This window comes from Gobio gobio (genome assembly GCF_949357685.1).
Source record: "Gobio gobio genome assembly, chromosome: 7".
NCBI lineage: Eukaryota > Metazoa > Chordata > Actinopteri > Cypriniformes > Gobionidae > Gobio > Gobio gobio.
This window is the reverse complement of record NC_137103.1, coordinates 26,048,288-26,064,287: the sequence shown is the minus strand read 5'-3', so window position 1 is coordinate 26,064,287 and position 16,000 is coordinate 26,048,288. Positions and strand designations below refer to the sequence as shown.

At 36.6% G+C, this 16,000-nt stretch overlaps 1 protein-coding gene across 9 annotated transcripts in view; it reads right to left on the bottom strand.

Moving 5' to 3' along the window:
• raph1a (Ras association (RalGDS/AF-6) and pleckstrin homology domains 1a) overlaps nucleotides 1-16,000 on the bottom strand; it is a 93,029-nt gene that overhangs the window by 14,481 nt on the left and 62,548 nt on the right. For all 9 annotated transcript variants that reach the window (XM_079821754.1, XM_079821759.1, XM_079821761.1 and 6 more), the window contains 2 exons: nucleotides 8,910-8,987; nucleotides 3,831-3,990 (listed from right to left, as the gene is read on the bottom strand). In XM_079821754.1, the coding sequence (XP_079677880.1) occupies nucleotides 3,831-3,990; nucleotides 8,910-8,987 (238 nt within the window). The remainder of the gene's footprint in view (nucleotides 1-3,830; nucleotides 3,991-8,909; nucleotides 8,988-16,000) is intronic.

The following is a 16,000-nucleotide window of genomic DNA, read 5'->3' as shown; positions in this document are numbered from 1 at the left end:
TATATCGTCAATATTACAATATCAAGCTACCATAGATGAATCTGCAAATTTGAAAAATCTATTTGCATTATAGCTTGAGGCAAGACAAATAAACAAATATCACAGACATGTTAGGTATCCTAAAATATGATTTTGTACATCTTATGTATTTACTTGCAAGAATGTAGCCCCTCCTCCTTCAGCTCACGCCAACGAGCAAACGCTCTCCCAATGTTGATCCTCGTCCTGCCTTTAATCCGATCACTTTCTCGTTTCCTCTTTTTGCTTTGCTCCGACAAAACCTTTGCTTTCTTATTTTTCTGTGCTGCTTCGGCCATGACTATAACATCCGGCAAACAAACGATAGTTGGGCTCGGGCTCGCACGTCTAAATTTAAGGAAGTGGGGGTGGTGGTGGAAGTGACGTATATGCCGTAAAGCAGTCGAATTTTGTAGTTCTTTTTGTTCTCGGGTTACTACCCAAAACCCGAAGTTTAAAAGTACGATTAAAAACGATACAGACCCCGTCAGGCTATGGCAGACGTGTCATTCAACCTATTGTAAGTCGATGTATCATCACAAGAGTCTTGAAAATATATTATGAAGGTTGAAAAGTTACCTAGTGCTGCTTTAATGCATGAAAATACGTCAAGACATATTTCTTTTCTCATGAATATACGAGTGTGCACATACACTCACTCACAAAATACCTCCTACAAAAGATCTCCGCTGCTCTTTCTATTAAAGGGATTTAGGATAGACCATCTGGTGGATATTCTACACACAACCACTGTATCTCCTTGTCTTCCCCACTCTGCCTTTTTTGCCCTCCACTGAAAGAGCAGAGAGTGGAAAAACAGAAGCCCTGGAGATGTAGGCTACGGCCACACGCATGATCGCTCAGGACCTACATAGAGAGCAGCCCAGCACATGAGGCCTCTGACTCACACACACACACATATCAGACACTGCAAAGTAGGGTGCAGTTCAGTTCAAGGCATGTTCCAGGTTCAGTACAACTCTATCAACAACATACCACAGGAAATAAATCATCACTCAGAGCGTAAAAAACACACAAAGTGTTTACAGTAATGTCTTTAAATGGAAGTGTATGAGGCAATGCATTTAAAAGTTAGGGGTCAGCAAGATTTCTTTTTCATTATGTAAAAAAAAAAAAAAAATCAATATGTTAATGTTATACAATTTTTATATTTCAAATAAATGCTGTTCTTTTGAACTTTCTATTAATCAAAGAATCGTGAAAAAATGTATCTCAGTTTCCACAAAAATATTAAGCAGCTCAGCTTTTTTCAACATTGATAATAATAAGCAATATTGGTAACACTTTAGTTTAGGGTCCAATTCGCTCTATTAACTAGTTGCTTGTTACTAGCAAATTGGCTGTTCATTAGTACTTATAAAACACATATGCCTTATTCTGCATGACCAAATTCTACATCCCTTAATCCTACAAAATACCTGAACTAAAACAATACAACAATTACCTTACTAACTATTAATAAGCAGAAAATTAGGAGTTTTTTGAGGCAAAAGTCTTAATTACGCATCATAGTGAATATGGGTCCAAACTAAAATGTGACAGAAATGTTTCTTGAGTAGCAAATCAGCATATTAGAATGATTTCTAAAGGATCATTTTAAATTGTCCTTTTTACACGTTACATGTAGTTACTCTAGTAATTTCTATAAAGTGTGCATAATTACTTGCAACTAACCCTAAACCACAGCTTAATCATAACCCTAATTAACTATGTTGTTAATTAATATTACTCAGTACTCATATGTATAATTACACTGTAACTGTACCTTTAAAAGAAAGTGTAACTGAATCATGTGACACTGAAGACCACCTGAAATGTGACCTCTCAAAACAGTTTTTTTAAATTGTAGTAATATTTCACAATTTTACTGTCTTTACTATATTATTAATCAAATAAAAGCAGCATTGGTAAGAATACTGTAAGAAACCTTTAAACAGTAGTGTACAGTAGCATTTTAGAGGATGAATTGCTGGGTTGTGGGATTCAGGTTTTCATACAATATTAAAAACATGTTCATATAATCATTAAAAACCAAAATTTCCTTATGCCTTCCACAACTGCCCTGACCGTCAATTCTACTGTCTCAAATAACAACTTCTAGTCTTACTATTATGAAATTAATGGAACTAGTTATAGTAATATATTTACCTAGCCTAGTGCTACCCCTCCCTCAGACCGCACATGATTGTATGGGATAATCCTATTGGGATTTCAGACATAGACGTTGCTAATCTATACTCGTTGCTAATCTGCAGCGATCAAATAAATCAAATAGGGCTGCGGTTATGTTTTTGAAGACCAGTGAAAAATGAAAAAAGATTTGCATTATCATCCTGCTGTCGTTGTGCTTGATCTGGGGCAAGCCTGACCACATGACTTTAATCCCTTTTTTCATTTGCCTTTATTGATTCAATCTCTCTTTGGATGATACTTCAGACTAGTCAATGAAGGAATGGTCAACCATGTAGCATGCCACACTATCCTGCACTACCTGCAAGACCACTTATACGATGACACAGGTTTTTATCAGTCTGCCTTGTTTACAAGACTCTTACACACATACATACATATATACATACATATATACATACATATATACAGGTCTTATTTTCCTCACTATATATATTTTCCTCACTATATATATATATATATATATATATATATATATATATATATATATATATATATATATATATATATATATATATATATATATATATATATATATATATATATATATATAGTGAGGAAAATATATATAGTGAGGAAAATAAGTATTTGAACACCCTGCTATTTTGCAAGTTCTCCCACTTAGAAATCATGGAGGGGTCTGAAATTGTCATCGTAGGTGCATGTCCACTGTGAGAGACATAATCTAAAAAAAAAAATCCTGAAATCACAATGTATGATTTTTTAACTATTTATTTGTATGATACAGCTGCAAATAAGTAAAATCATACATTGTGATTTCTGGATTTTTTTTTTTTAGATTATGTCTCACAGTGGACATGCACCTACCATGACAATTTCAGACCCCTCATAGCATGCATGTATGTATGTATGTATGTATGTATGTATGTATGTATGTATGTATGTATGTATGTATGTATGTATGTATGTATGTATGTATGTATGTATGTATGTATGTATGTATGTATGTATGTATGTATGTATGTATGTATGTATGTATGTATGTATGTATGTATGTATGTATGTATGTATGTATGCATGTATGTATGTATGTATGTATGCATGTATGTATATATATATATATATATATATATATATATATATATATATATATATATATATATATATAAAATGTATGTATGTATGATACAGGGTCTTAAAATGATATTTAACGTTTTGTTTAGCAATTAGCATCAAATTAGCATTAAATAAACAAGATATCCACATGCACACAACTGTATATTCTACTTCGTTATAAGAGTTGTGTTAGTTAGCTTAAAAGTCTGTGGTCAATAAGACTCTTTTGCTCAAATATGTAATACTGTAAAAACAGTAATACTATAAAATATTACTACATTTTTCAACCGTTTTCTATTTTAACATATTTTAAAGTGTAACTTATTCCTATGATGGTAAAGCTGTCATTATTCCAGTCTTCAGTGTCACATGATCCTTCAGAAATCTTTAAAAAAATGACAATTAAACATGTAGAAAAAAAAAACACCCCATGGTTGGTCCATTTTCATGTCAGTTAGAGGGCTGTTCTTGGCCAGAAGAAGTCACAATGAGGACCAGAGAGGGGTCTGTCCTCTGGCTCTTACCCATCTGGAGTTCAGAGATGATTTCAACCAGAGACCAGTCCAGGCTATACCCGCAGTGAGATTTGTCGAGCAGGTTGTCCAGCACCTGACGCACAGTCTGTCTCTCATCCACCATCATAGTTTTTGAGCTTTCATCTGATAGGTGCACTCGGATTACCAACTGAGGGGAGAGAAAGGACATGACAACAGTTATGTTAAGGGGAGCCGCTGGGGTTTCTGAGCCCCCTAGTTAACCTTCTGTCTGCGAGGTTACAAACATTTGGTCCTTTTCTACATGTGTTTTCCAAAAATGCACTTCACACAAACAATATTGTTCATGAAGTGCTGAAATGTCAATCACTTATCACTGTAACCTCATTATGTTCTATAACTTTTGGTGTAATGACAAAAAATACTTATTTACATGACCATAAGATGATTAGAGTTTATTTTCCTAAATATTCAAGGTAATTATTTACATAATTCAATTCGGTTCTTCTCAAGTCCATTTGTTTAAATGTATATTTTTTTAATCCGAGACCCAAGGGCGCTAAAAAAAGACCAATGTCCTGTGCACTAAGTTTTGCACCTGAACCCACTCAATTCTAAGAGTAAGTTCAGCCAACCCAGAGTATGTTAACCGTGAACACACAAGACATTCTCAACAGATCGACGAAACGACAAGTCACCATGGAAACAGAAAAGTGCGCCATACTAATTCCTCCTTCTTTTGTTTAATGGCGATTTACATAACCTACTTAGTGCACATCGCCACCTATTTGGTGGTTGTGCAATCATTTTTTCAATCTTTTCGTTTAATAGGTAATCTTTATTCACTGAGAATAAGGATTATAATGTTTGTTTGATGATAATTAATTGAATGAAGATCCATGTGTGAGATGACAATAAAATACATAATAAATATATTTGAATTGAATTAACATTTAAACATGTTATAATAGTGCTTTAGAATTAATGTATAATATTGTATATTATAACTGTAACTATGTAACACATTTAGTTATATTAATATAACTATTAATTATATTACATGGATCTGAATACCTCTTACTATTATTATGGTTCGGAGCAGGTTATGTTCAGAGATTGAGTTGCTATGGCTACTTGCATACCCTGAAAGTTACTTCCGTTTTTGGAACCGAAAGTTGAGGTTATCTGCTTACTTATCCTTAAACATACCCAGGTATGGCACATAAACTACTTTTGATTCTGAATCAAAACTAAATTAAATGAAATAACCCTTCCACATACATATCCCCATTTTAGTAAAAAAAAAAAAAAAGTCTCAGCAACAACAAAAAGCCTGTGAATATATAAACCAAATAAGATCCTCTCTCTCTCTATGACATTACACACACTGACCTACATTTTACATTTTTGGTCAAAGGCCACAAAAGACCAATCCAGTGAAAATGCCAGAATCTACACAGGCTATTAATCTAACATCTACTCTAATCTATTGCAACTAAGCCACATATACATTCATTTGAAAAAGAAAGTACACCCTTATGAATTCTATGGTTTTATATGGACATAAAAAATACTCTGGACTTTAGCAGGTCTTAAAATTAAGAAAATACAACAACACAACATATTACACCGGTTCATGGTTTATTTAACAAAAATCTAGGGAGAAGCCATGAGTGACTAAGTACACTACACCCTATGATTTAATTGCTTGTAGAACCACCATTAGCAGTAATAACCTTTTCTGTATGACTTTATCAGTCTCTCACATTGTTGTGGATGAATTTTGGCTCATACTTGGCTCACAATGTTGCTTCAGGTTTTTGAGATTTGTGGGCATCTGTTTATACACAGCTCTCTTAAGGTCCTGCCACATTATTTCAATCGGGTTGAGGTCTGGACCTTGACTGGGCCAGTGCAACACATTGATTCTTTTAAATTTACTGCCATTCTGGTGTAGATTTGCTGGTGTGCTTGGGATCACTGTCTGGTTGCATGGCCCAATTTCAGTCAGCCAGGCTTTAGCTGTCGGACAGATGGTGTCACATTTGACTCTAGACTACTTTGGTGCCCAGGTCCTGTGGCTGCAAAACATGCCCAAATCATCACCCCTCCACCGCAGTGCTTGACAGTTGGTATGAGGTGTTTGTGCTTTGGTTTTTGCCAAACATGGCGCTGTGCATTATGGCCAAACATCTCCGCTTTGGTCTCGTCTGTCCAAAGGACATTGATCCAGAAGTCTTGTGGTTTGTTCATATGCACATTTAACATGCTAACTGAAGCCTGTAGAGTGTGAGGTGTATCTCTTGGGTGTTTTGCGATTTCTCTGAGCATTGCACGGTCTGACATTGAGGTGAATTTGGTGGGACATCCACTTATGGGCAACTGTCTTGAATGTTTTGCACTCTAGAATTGAGGGACTTCAAATTGTTTAGAAATGGCCATATTACCCTTCCTAGATTGATGGGCAGCAACAATTGCTTCTCTAAGATCATTGCTGATGTCTGATTAACACACACCTGAATTCTCCAGACCAGCAAACTGCCAAAACTTCTGCTTTTATAGAGGTGGTCACACTTACTGATGATCAGTTAATCAAAGGCATTTGATGAGCTGTGCCTGACTGCTCCTTTCCCTCTTTATTCCTATGGAAGCAGTAAGGGTGTCACACATGGCTTCCTCATTTTGCCCTAGTTTTTGTTAAATGACACGCTAATTTTAAGACCTGCTAAGGACCAAATAATTTTTTGTTATGTCCTGATACGTAAAACCATAGAATTGAAAAGGGTGTACTTTCTTTTTCACATGACTGTATATGCTGATATTGTTGATAAATTTGATTTATTTATACCAATCAGTTCTTTACAACTGTCATTTCAGCAGACCCGATTTAACAATCAATTTCTGACATTGCACAAAAATATACACATACATATTTATCAGATCTTAATTAGTGAGCTTCCTCCCTGAGCACCACTGCAAATCCAGTAGCATGTTAGTTTCTACAAGCTTTTATTTCGGATTAACTATGGACTTTAGGAGCGTATTTATAGTGATTTCACTTTAAGGGAGCAGCATTTAAAGAGACACAAGCTCAGATTTTGGACTGTGACAGTGACCTGACCCAGAAAACATTCCATCAGGACTGCTGACCCACACACACACACACTGAGGGACAGTAAGGCCACACGGGCGCACGTGCACAGATCTAATCCCCTCAATGTGTTTGAGTTGTCTTGATCATCCTGTCTTGGCTGTTTGTATCAACACAGCCATGTTTGACCTCCTCAGATAACAGCACAGAACTCTCAGGAAGTCCTGACACAGGACATCAATTTATGACTGCACATATATCGACGTGTACACATTTATACTTGCCAACATAGACAGACACATCCAATAAAGTCTAAAGTCCAATATTATTTTTAACAACCAATGCCTACTGATTATTATTGATTATAGTGTCCAATAAATTATATGCAGCATCACAACACACACCTGTGACACACCACACTCACTGCATCAGTATTACTGCGCTGCTGCGTCTGTGTGTTATTGCTGAAGAACTACTTTGACTGGTGGAAAAAGTATTGAATTATAATTTGCTTAATGCATAACTGTTCTAAAACCACTGCAAACCATGGCTTTTTGAGGCTTATTGCTTTATTTGAAAACAATAATAAAACTTAAGAACCGTTAACCATAGTAGAACGTGTGACACTCAGTAAAAATATTGGACATCTTTTTGAAGAATCATTACAAAACAATAAATCATATTAATATTTTAATAATAATAATTTGTTGTTTTTATTTTTCATCTTAATCATCAATAATAATATTAATAGTAATTAATTATCATAATTAATAGTTATAATGAATCATTAGTATATATTATTACTATTATTATTATTATTATGAAAGAGCCATTAAAGGGTTAGTTCACCCAAAAATGAAAAATCTTCGGAACAGAAATGAAGATATTTTAGTTGAAATCTGATGGCTCAGAAAGGCCTCCATTGGCACAATGCACGGTTCACTCTCAAGACCCTTAAAAGGTACTAAAGACGTCGTTACAAAGTCCATCTCACTACAGTGGTTCTACAATAACTTTATGGAGTGACGAGAATAGTTTTTGTGCGCAAAAAACCCCTAAATAACGACTTATATAGTGATGACGATTTCAAAACACGGCATCATGAAGCTTCGAGGCGTTATGAATCAGCGAGTCGAATCAGCAGTTTGAATCGCCACATTTCAGCAGTTTGGCGGTTTGACACGCGATCCAAACTGCTGATTCGACTCACTGATTCATAACGATTCGAAGCTTCATGATGCCTTGTTTTGAAATCGTCATCACTATGTAAGTCGTTATTTAGGGTTTTTTTGCGCACAAAAACTATTCTCGCCGATTCATAAAGTTATTTTAGAACCACTGTAGTGAGATGGACTTTGTAACGATGTCTTTAGTACCTTTTATGGGTCTTGAGAGTGAACCGTGCATTGTGCCAATGGAGGCCTTTCAGAGCCATCAGATTTCAACTAAAATATCTTCATTTCTGTTCCGAAGATGAACGGAGGTCTGACGGGTGTCGAACGACATGAGGGTAAGTAATTAATGACAGAATTTTCATTTTTGGGTGAACTAACCCTTTAAGCAAAGTAAAAAGTGTGACTTTTGGTAAAAAAAAACTATTATTATTATTAATAATTATTATATAATTTGTTGTTTTATATTTTATTATCAATAATTATTATTATTATAATGAATAGTTAGAATGTGTGACTTTTGGTTAAAAAAAAAAAAAGTTAATCTCTATTAAAGGCAACAAAGTTCCTCTAGAGCCAAATTACTTTAATTCTGTGAAAATGTGCTATAAAATCATTCCCCAGGTCTCACGAGGGCTTGATTCCGCTGTGTAAGTGTGCTGCATTACACTGCGATGACCCACTTCTACAATACACTGCACATGCTGAAGCTGAAATGAAAAACTACTGTAGAGCACAGAAGTATAAACAGTACAGGTTGTTAAACTGGAAATATTTGTGAGCGTACTTGTGTCAGTTCAGTTAAGCTCTATGTATGTGTAAACAAAAATCTGCTGATCATCTCACCTTTTTAACCTGTGCTTCCTTTATCTTCTCCAGAGCTACTCGGATCTTCTCAGCTTTTTGTTTGGCAGCTTGTTCCTCCTAAATACACATACAAACACAGTCACCAAATGGAAATACATTCTGAATGATTGTACTGTTATGCTGGGAATGGGGTTCCTCGCTACTTCCTATGGTTAAACATTTGGACATTTGAGGAGCAATCCTCACATTTACCTGACTTTTCCAGCAAGATGCCATTGTAAAAAGGGTTATTTCGACCGTGAAGAACGGTAACCTATGGTTATTTGGTACAAAGAATAAAGAGGAAAATACAGGCTTAAAAACAAGCAGTACTAAGACATCTGTTGGCAAATACAATCTGAGCGCTCTTCTCCTGGCGTTTGCCCCATTTGCATCTGGTAGCCCTTTCGCAATCCCTAATACAGATTCACCTCAACAGATTACAGAAAGCTGCTTTTCAATAGTCACATTTAGAATTATAGGTCCAGTCAAACAGAAAAATATCCCATTGTAGCACGTCTGAAGCTGGTCCACATCTATTCATGACTGTTCTGGCCATTGCTGAGGTGTGCAGATCCATGCTCAGCGCAGTTTAATGTCCATGTAAATCCGTAATGGTCAGCTGTGAGATCACTGAAATGACTGGAATCTTTTTCCAACAGCATAAATGATTCCCAGAGAGAAGCTCTTCTGCCCAAGAGCGTAAAACGCATCTACTACAACCAGCGGAGAGGTGGAGGATGGGCAGAGCTAGCTACACTCTACTACCTCACGTCTACTGGCTAATCTCTCGCTCTCGCTCTCTCTCTCTCTCGCTCTCTCTCGCTCTCTCTCTCTCGCTCTCTCTCTCTCTCTCGCTCTCTCTCTCTCGCTCTCTCTCTCTCTCTCTCTCTCTCTCTCTCTCTCTCTCTCTCTCTCTCTCTCTCTCTCTCTCTCTCTCTCTCTCTCTCTCTCTCTCTCTCTCTCTCTCTCTCTCTCTCTCTCTCTCTCTCTCTCTCTCTCTCTCTCTCTCTCTCTCTCTCTCTCTCTCTCTCTCTCTCTCTCTCTCTCTCTCTCTCTCTCTCTCTCTCTCTCTCTCTCTCTCTCTCTCTCTCTCTCTCTCAAACAAAGAGATGATCCCTCCCCTTTTACTGTCAGATACACTTCTGTCAAGCCCTCCTCTCCACGGTTTCTGCGTGTGTGTATTTGTGAGCAATGCTTTAGTCTGGGCTTGGGATTGTGCCGAATCACAGTGTATTATCGTCTCACACTGCAGTGAATAACACACAAATACACACAAGAAAACAGCCATAAAAGGGCACAGAAAGACTGACTGCAGCTCCAGAATCATCCAAAAATCTGGACACAAATGCCTCCTCATTTTAACTAACAAAATGGCAAATGAGGAAATTACAGCTCAAGCCTCTTAAAAGTCCTCCCCTGACTAATGCTGAGCACAGCGACTACAGTAATATTAAACATTAAAAATAGCATCACTCTCATAATCAGATCCATACATTTGCCCTTGCTTATATTCATCAGATTACGAGATTTCTGTCCCTCCACTGAAAGTACATTTCACCCAAGCTTCAAAAAGTTCATAAAGAGATTATAAAAGTAATCCATATGAATCAAGCAGTTTAATCAAGTCTTCTGAAGAGACACAATCGCTTTATAAATTGAATTGATTTAATTTAGGCCTACATCAACACGTACATAAAGCACATAGAATATGGTAAAAGGAAGCTCAACAGCAATTTCTCGATTCTTTTACGACTTTTTGAAGCATCAAAGTTTTGGTGTAATGGACTTTCAATGAGGGACAGAAATCTCTCAGGTTTGATTAACAATCTCTTCATTTGTGTTTTGAAGATGAACAAGCACCATGAGGGTGAGTAACTGATTACAGAATTAAAGTTTTAAGGTGAATTATCCCTTTAATTGGGTAATGGCAATCATATTAACATATTTACATCAAAATATAAATCAAAATATGACATTCCAAAAAATAGACTATTCTTGAGTAGGGGTGGGACAAAATATCGATAGGGCAATATATCATTGTCCTTCTCCGCGCGGTACGAGAATCGATATGCTGGTGCCAAAAATCTATATTTTAATTAATAAAATAAGGCGCTCTAAATAGATTTCCCTGCTTGAACATTAGTTAACTAGCCAAAGAAAAAGCGGTTTTTAACAGGACAGTGGACAGCAATGTGAGTAAAATAGATGCCACAGCCACTTTTAAAGGTGCAGTGTGTAGTATTTATGAGGATCTATCAACAGAAATGAAATATAATATACACAAATATGTTTTCAGTGGAGTATAAAGACCTTACATAATGAACCGTTTTGTTTTTATTACCTTAGAATGAGCCATTTCTATCTACATACACTGCAGGTCCCCTTACAGTGAATTCGCCATTTTGCCCCGTCATGTTTTACAGTAGCTCTAAACGGACAAACTTCTCTACAGAGCGCTAGTCACACTCTGCTCTCTCCGACGACTACATTTGTGTCCTGTGTCAGCCCCCGTAGCTTCGAAAGGGAGGGGTGAGCGGGTGCAATTGCAATTTGCAACAACCTCACCACTAGATGGCGCTAAAATTTACACAGTGCACCTTTAAGTCCAAAGTGTTGTAATCGTGACATTATTGTATCATATCGTGAGCCATGTATCGTATCGTGAAGTACCCTGTGATTCCCACCCCTATTCTTAAGCATTTAAACAAGGTTTATGGTCTATTTTAATTTAAATGGTACATTTTTGTAAGGGTTAAAAGAAAATGTCTATTTAACTACAAGCTGAACTTTATTTATTAAAATAAATTCTGAAATATGCATGTGTGGAACTGTATCATTCATGTTTCTGTGGCATGAGTCACCTAATCATGTGGAAACGGGTAACTGACACAGAAACACACATATTAACACAAAGCATGTCACCACATATTCTTCTATTCTCAAGGTGAACGCATATCTTGAGGCTAAAAGGACTAAAATCAAAAAATCAAGTCAGGAATCTGGGTGTGATTTTGGAGTCAGACCTGAGTTTCAGTAGTCATGTCAAAGCAATAACTAAATCAGCTTACTATCATCTGAAAAATATATGCTTTGTTTCCAGGCAAGACTTAGAGAAACTCGTTCAAGCTTTTATCACCAGTAGGGTGGACTATTGTAATGGTCTTCTCACTGGCCTTCCCAAAAAGACCATTAGACAGCTGCAGCTCATACAGAACGCTGCTGCCAGGATCCTGAGCAGAACCAGAAAATATGACCAATTTCACACCAGTCCTCAGGTCTTTACACTGGCTTCCCATTACATTTAGGATCGATTTTAAAGTGCTGTTACTTGTATATAAATCCCTCAATGACCTAGGACCTCAATACAGTGCAGATATGCTGATTAAATACAAACCCATCAGATCACTCAGATCATCAGGATCAAGTCAGTTAGAAATACCAAGGGTTCACTCAAAGCAAGGAGAGTCTGCTTTTAGCTATTATGCCAGCCGTAGCTGGAACCAGCTTCCTGAACAGATCAGATGTGCTCCAACAGTAGCCACTTTCAAATCCAGACTCAAAACACATCTGTTTAGCTGTGCATTTACTGAATGAGCACTGTGCCACTGTACGTGCTTTGTCCGAACTGCTTGCATTTGAATTTATATGTTTCAATTTAACCCTATTTTTATTTTCAGTTTTAATTATACTCTTTATTTTTATCTTTCAATATTTTTATTTTGTTAAGGCTGTCCGGGTGGAAGAGGTTGAGAGACGGGGAGCGATAAATAAGTGGGGTGGATAAACCATAGGTGGATGAGAAATTTTGAGAATTTTGAGATATCACGTGGGCGAGTAGGCCGTGCTGTGAGCCGGTTAAAAACCACAGAAGCAGACAGCCAATATGGGGAAGTCCCAAATTTGAGTATTCCCTCCGGTGTGAGGAAGACCCGTTTAGATCTGCTCTGATGGGTATCTAGAGAACGCCCTCAAGTTAGGCCAAGAAGATTTGTCTGTCTAAATAATGCACAGTTACCTGACAAATATTTTTAAAGTAAACCTGACTCTCCATTTTCTTCCACCACAGATAGGGGTTTTCATCTTAATTTTTTTATTTATTTTCATTCCTATTATAACTGTTTTAATTCACTTATGAATATTTTTATTTCATTTCTGTGTTAAGCACTTTGAATTGCCACTGTGTATGAAATGTGCTATACAAATAAACTTGCCTTGCCTATAAGAATGGCCTGATCTGAATCCAGATATTATTAGTAGCTTATAATGGTGATACTACTATTGAATTTCAAGGCCTCAATGCCAAACCCTAAATGACCCTTTGTTTAAGAAGGAAATAAACTGGTGCTAAAGCAGCAGCAGAAACTGCCCAGCAGCTGTTCTCCTGACCCATAATTCTACATCACAAACCACCTGGCTACAGAAACTACAATTATCTATATTATTTTCCGATATCAAGGCTTGTACAGGAGCCAAGGTTTTTCGGAAATTAGGAGACAAGTGCAGCTTGTGCAGTGAGAGGAGAGAGAAAGACATCTCTGTGAGCAGGTGTGTCCCCTGAGGGCAGACTTACGGTTATCAGTGACTCAAATAAAAGTGGAGAGGAGGAGTATGATGAGAGACAAAAACCCAGGAGCTGTAGGTGTTAGAACCTCACATTATGAACGTCAGCATATTGTGTCACAAACAACAGCTGAATCTGAATACATTTTCACAAGACTGTGAAGTTTGTTTACTTAAGGATAAAGCAATTAACGTGACAAGAACTGATTCATTTGATTAACTTTAATTTGCACCCCGTTGTGAAAAAGAAGTGTGCTTAATGTGCACTTGTAGTGTGCTTCAAATCTTAAAAGTATTTATATTTACATATAATATTAATTAAATAAAAGGCCACTTTCATGACTATGTATCTTAATACATGAAGTGTGTTATTTGATATTAAAGTTAAATCATGACAACTCTCGAAATAGATTTAGCACGTTATTAAATATGGCAATTACACTGCTGCAAAAACAAATATGGACTTACTGCTAATAGATACACAGACACTCTGCTGTGAGCATGTAAGATATGCTGCTGCTGCGTGAACAGACATACATGAATCCTGTTCTAGGCAGGTGGAGTTAGGGAGGTGGAGGGTTTCAAAAGAACTGATTAGCCTACAGAAAATACAGAACCAGACTATTCAAATGTTGAGCAAACAATCTCATTGGCTGAAAGATCAGCAGAGGCTAATCAGTTTGTGCCAAGTGTGGTAATGATGTGACTGCTTGCAGATTGCACGTAAATTACTTATCAGCCTGTGCCCTCTAGAGTAATGTGACTGAACTAGATATTTAATATATTTTAAATGTACGAAATTGCAACTTCATTACAAATTTGCAATTACAAATATATTTAAACATATGACATACAGTACAGCATCATTACTCCAGTCTTCAGTGTCACATGGTTCTTCAGAAATCATTCGAATGTGCTGATTTGATACTCTCTTATTATCAATGTTGAAAGCAGCTGCTTAATATTTATTATAACCTCTAATACTTTTTTTCAGGATTCTTTGATGGATAAAAAGTTAAAAAAGCATTTATTTAAAATATAAATATTTTGTAACAATATACACTACCATTCAAAAGTTTGTCAGTCTTTTTTTTTTCTGTTTTTAAAAAGAAATTAATAATTAGATGTTGATAATGTCAATAGATATTGACATTAAAGTATTTTTTAGTTTACCATAAATGTTTATCAGTATATTCAACAGTATATACACTTGAACCATATTTCAAAGACAATAGAAGATGTATTTAAATCCTACATAAGTGGTTCAAAAAGGCACTCAAGTTCAACTAATTGCATTTAAAATAAATTGAAATAATAATACATTTAGTTAATTGTAGTTGTTTGCAATTAAGTGTCCAAAAAACATGATATTCAGTTTGCCCTCAAGTATATTATATCCATAATTAGAACTCTTTTTAAAAGTATGCTAAAGTGTACTTTTTCACAAGGGCAGTGACGAACAGACAGTGTCAGAATAAGGAATGAAAATCTAGGTGATGAAACCTCCCGAGTGCAAAGAGGATTAACAGCACGTTCGCTCAACTCCTGCAACCAATCAGATCTCCTCAACCGACTCCAAGCCTTGCTAATGCCGCCACGCCAAGCCGCCACTACAAAGCTGACGCACACTTCAGACAGTGTCCACAACAAAACAGAAAAGAACTACACAAGAAATGACAGTGCAACTTCACTGTCAGCACATTCGTAAACAGATTTCCCACAGAAATCGGAGATTTCCAACCTGATAGAAAGTCAGCATGACATTCTTAGTGAATGGTTTAACCAACCTAATCTCACAGGAAAATGTATTTTTATGAGGGACCGATTTTTTGAATGAATTTTCACATGGTTTTTAGAAGAAAAAAAGCATGACGGTCCACCCAACATAACCGTCAGTGGGGTGTCAGCAGATTGTGGGAATACAAATTAGCCATCAATTAGCCAAAATATACAAAAGCTACCATGAGTTTGTGTTGGGTTTAACGCACTGAATTTGGTTATCAGGAGTGGACGGCACTGGACAGGCTTCCATGGGTCTATAGGCCACAGTATAGTTTAACAGGATGAGCTGATCTGAGCTAAGAAAGCTTAATCCTGAACACTTTTTAATGGAGGTTTGGTTTACAAACTATTTTTGTTGAGCAGGTAAATCCTCAAAAAAGAGCAAACAAACACTGGTTGCTTGTGGGAGCCAAACACTTCTGTTGTGATGGGACTGTAGCCTGCTGTTTCTGAAGAAACTCAATCTCTTCCAAGAATCCATCTGTTGCGCTGATCATTATGTCACTCGCTACCTTGCGGGTCCGTCTGCCACCTGTCCACAGCTAAACGATCCAAGGGTGTACCCATCTAAAAAACAGGTTCATACAAACCCTGAGGGAGCACACAGTCATCACTTACAGCCATTATCACAGATGTTGTGTTACACAAGCAGTGACGAAACAAAGTTTCCTTCCATAATAACAGAAGCAATGATGCTGATCTAACTTCAATTATAAATTATCCATTTCCAGTTTTCATCCTCATGT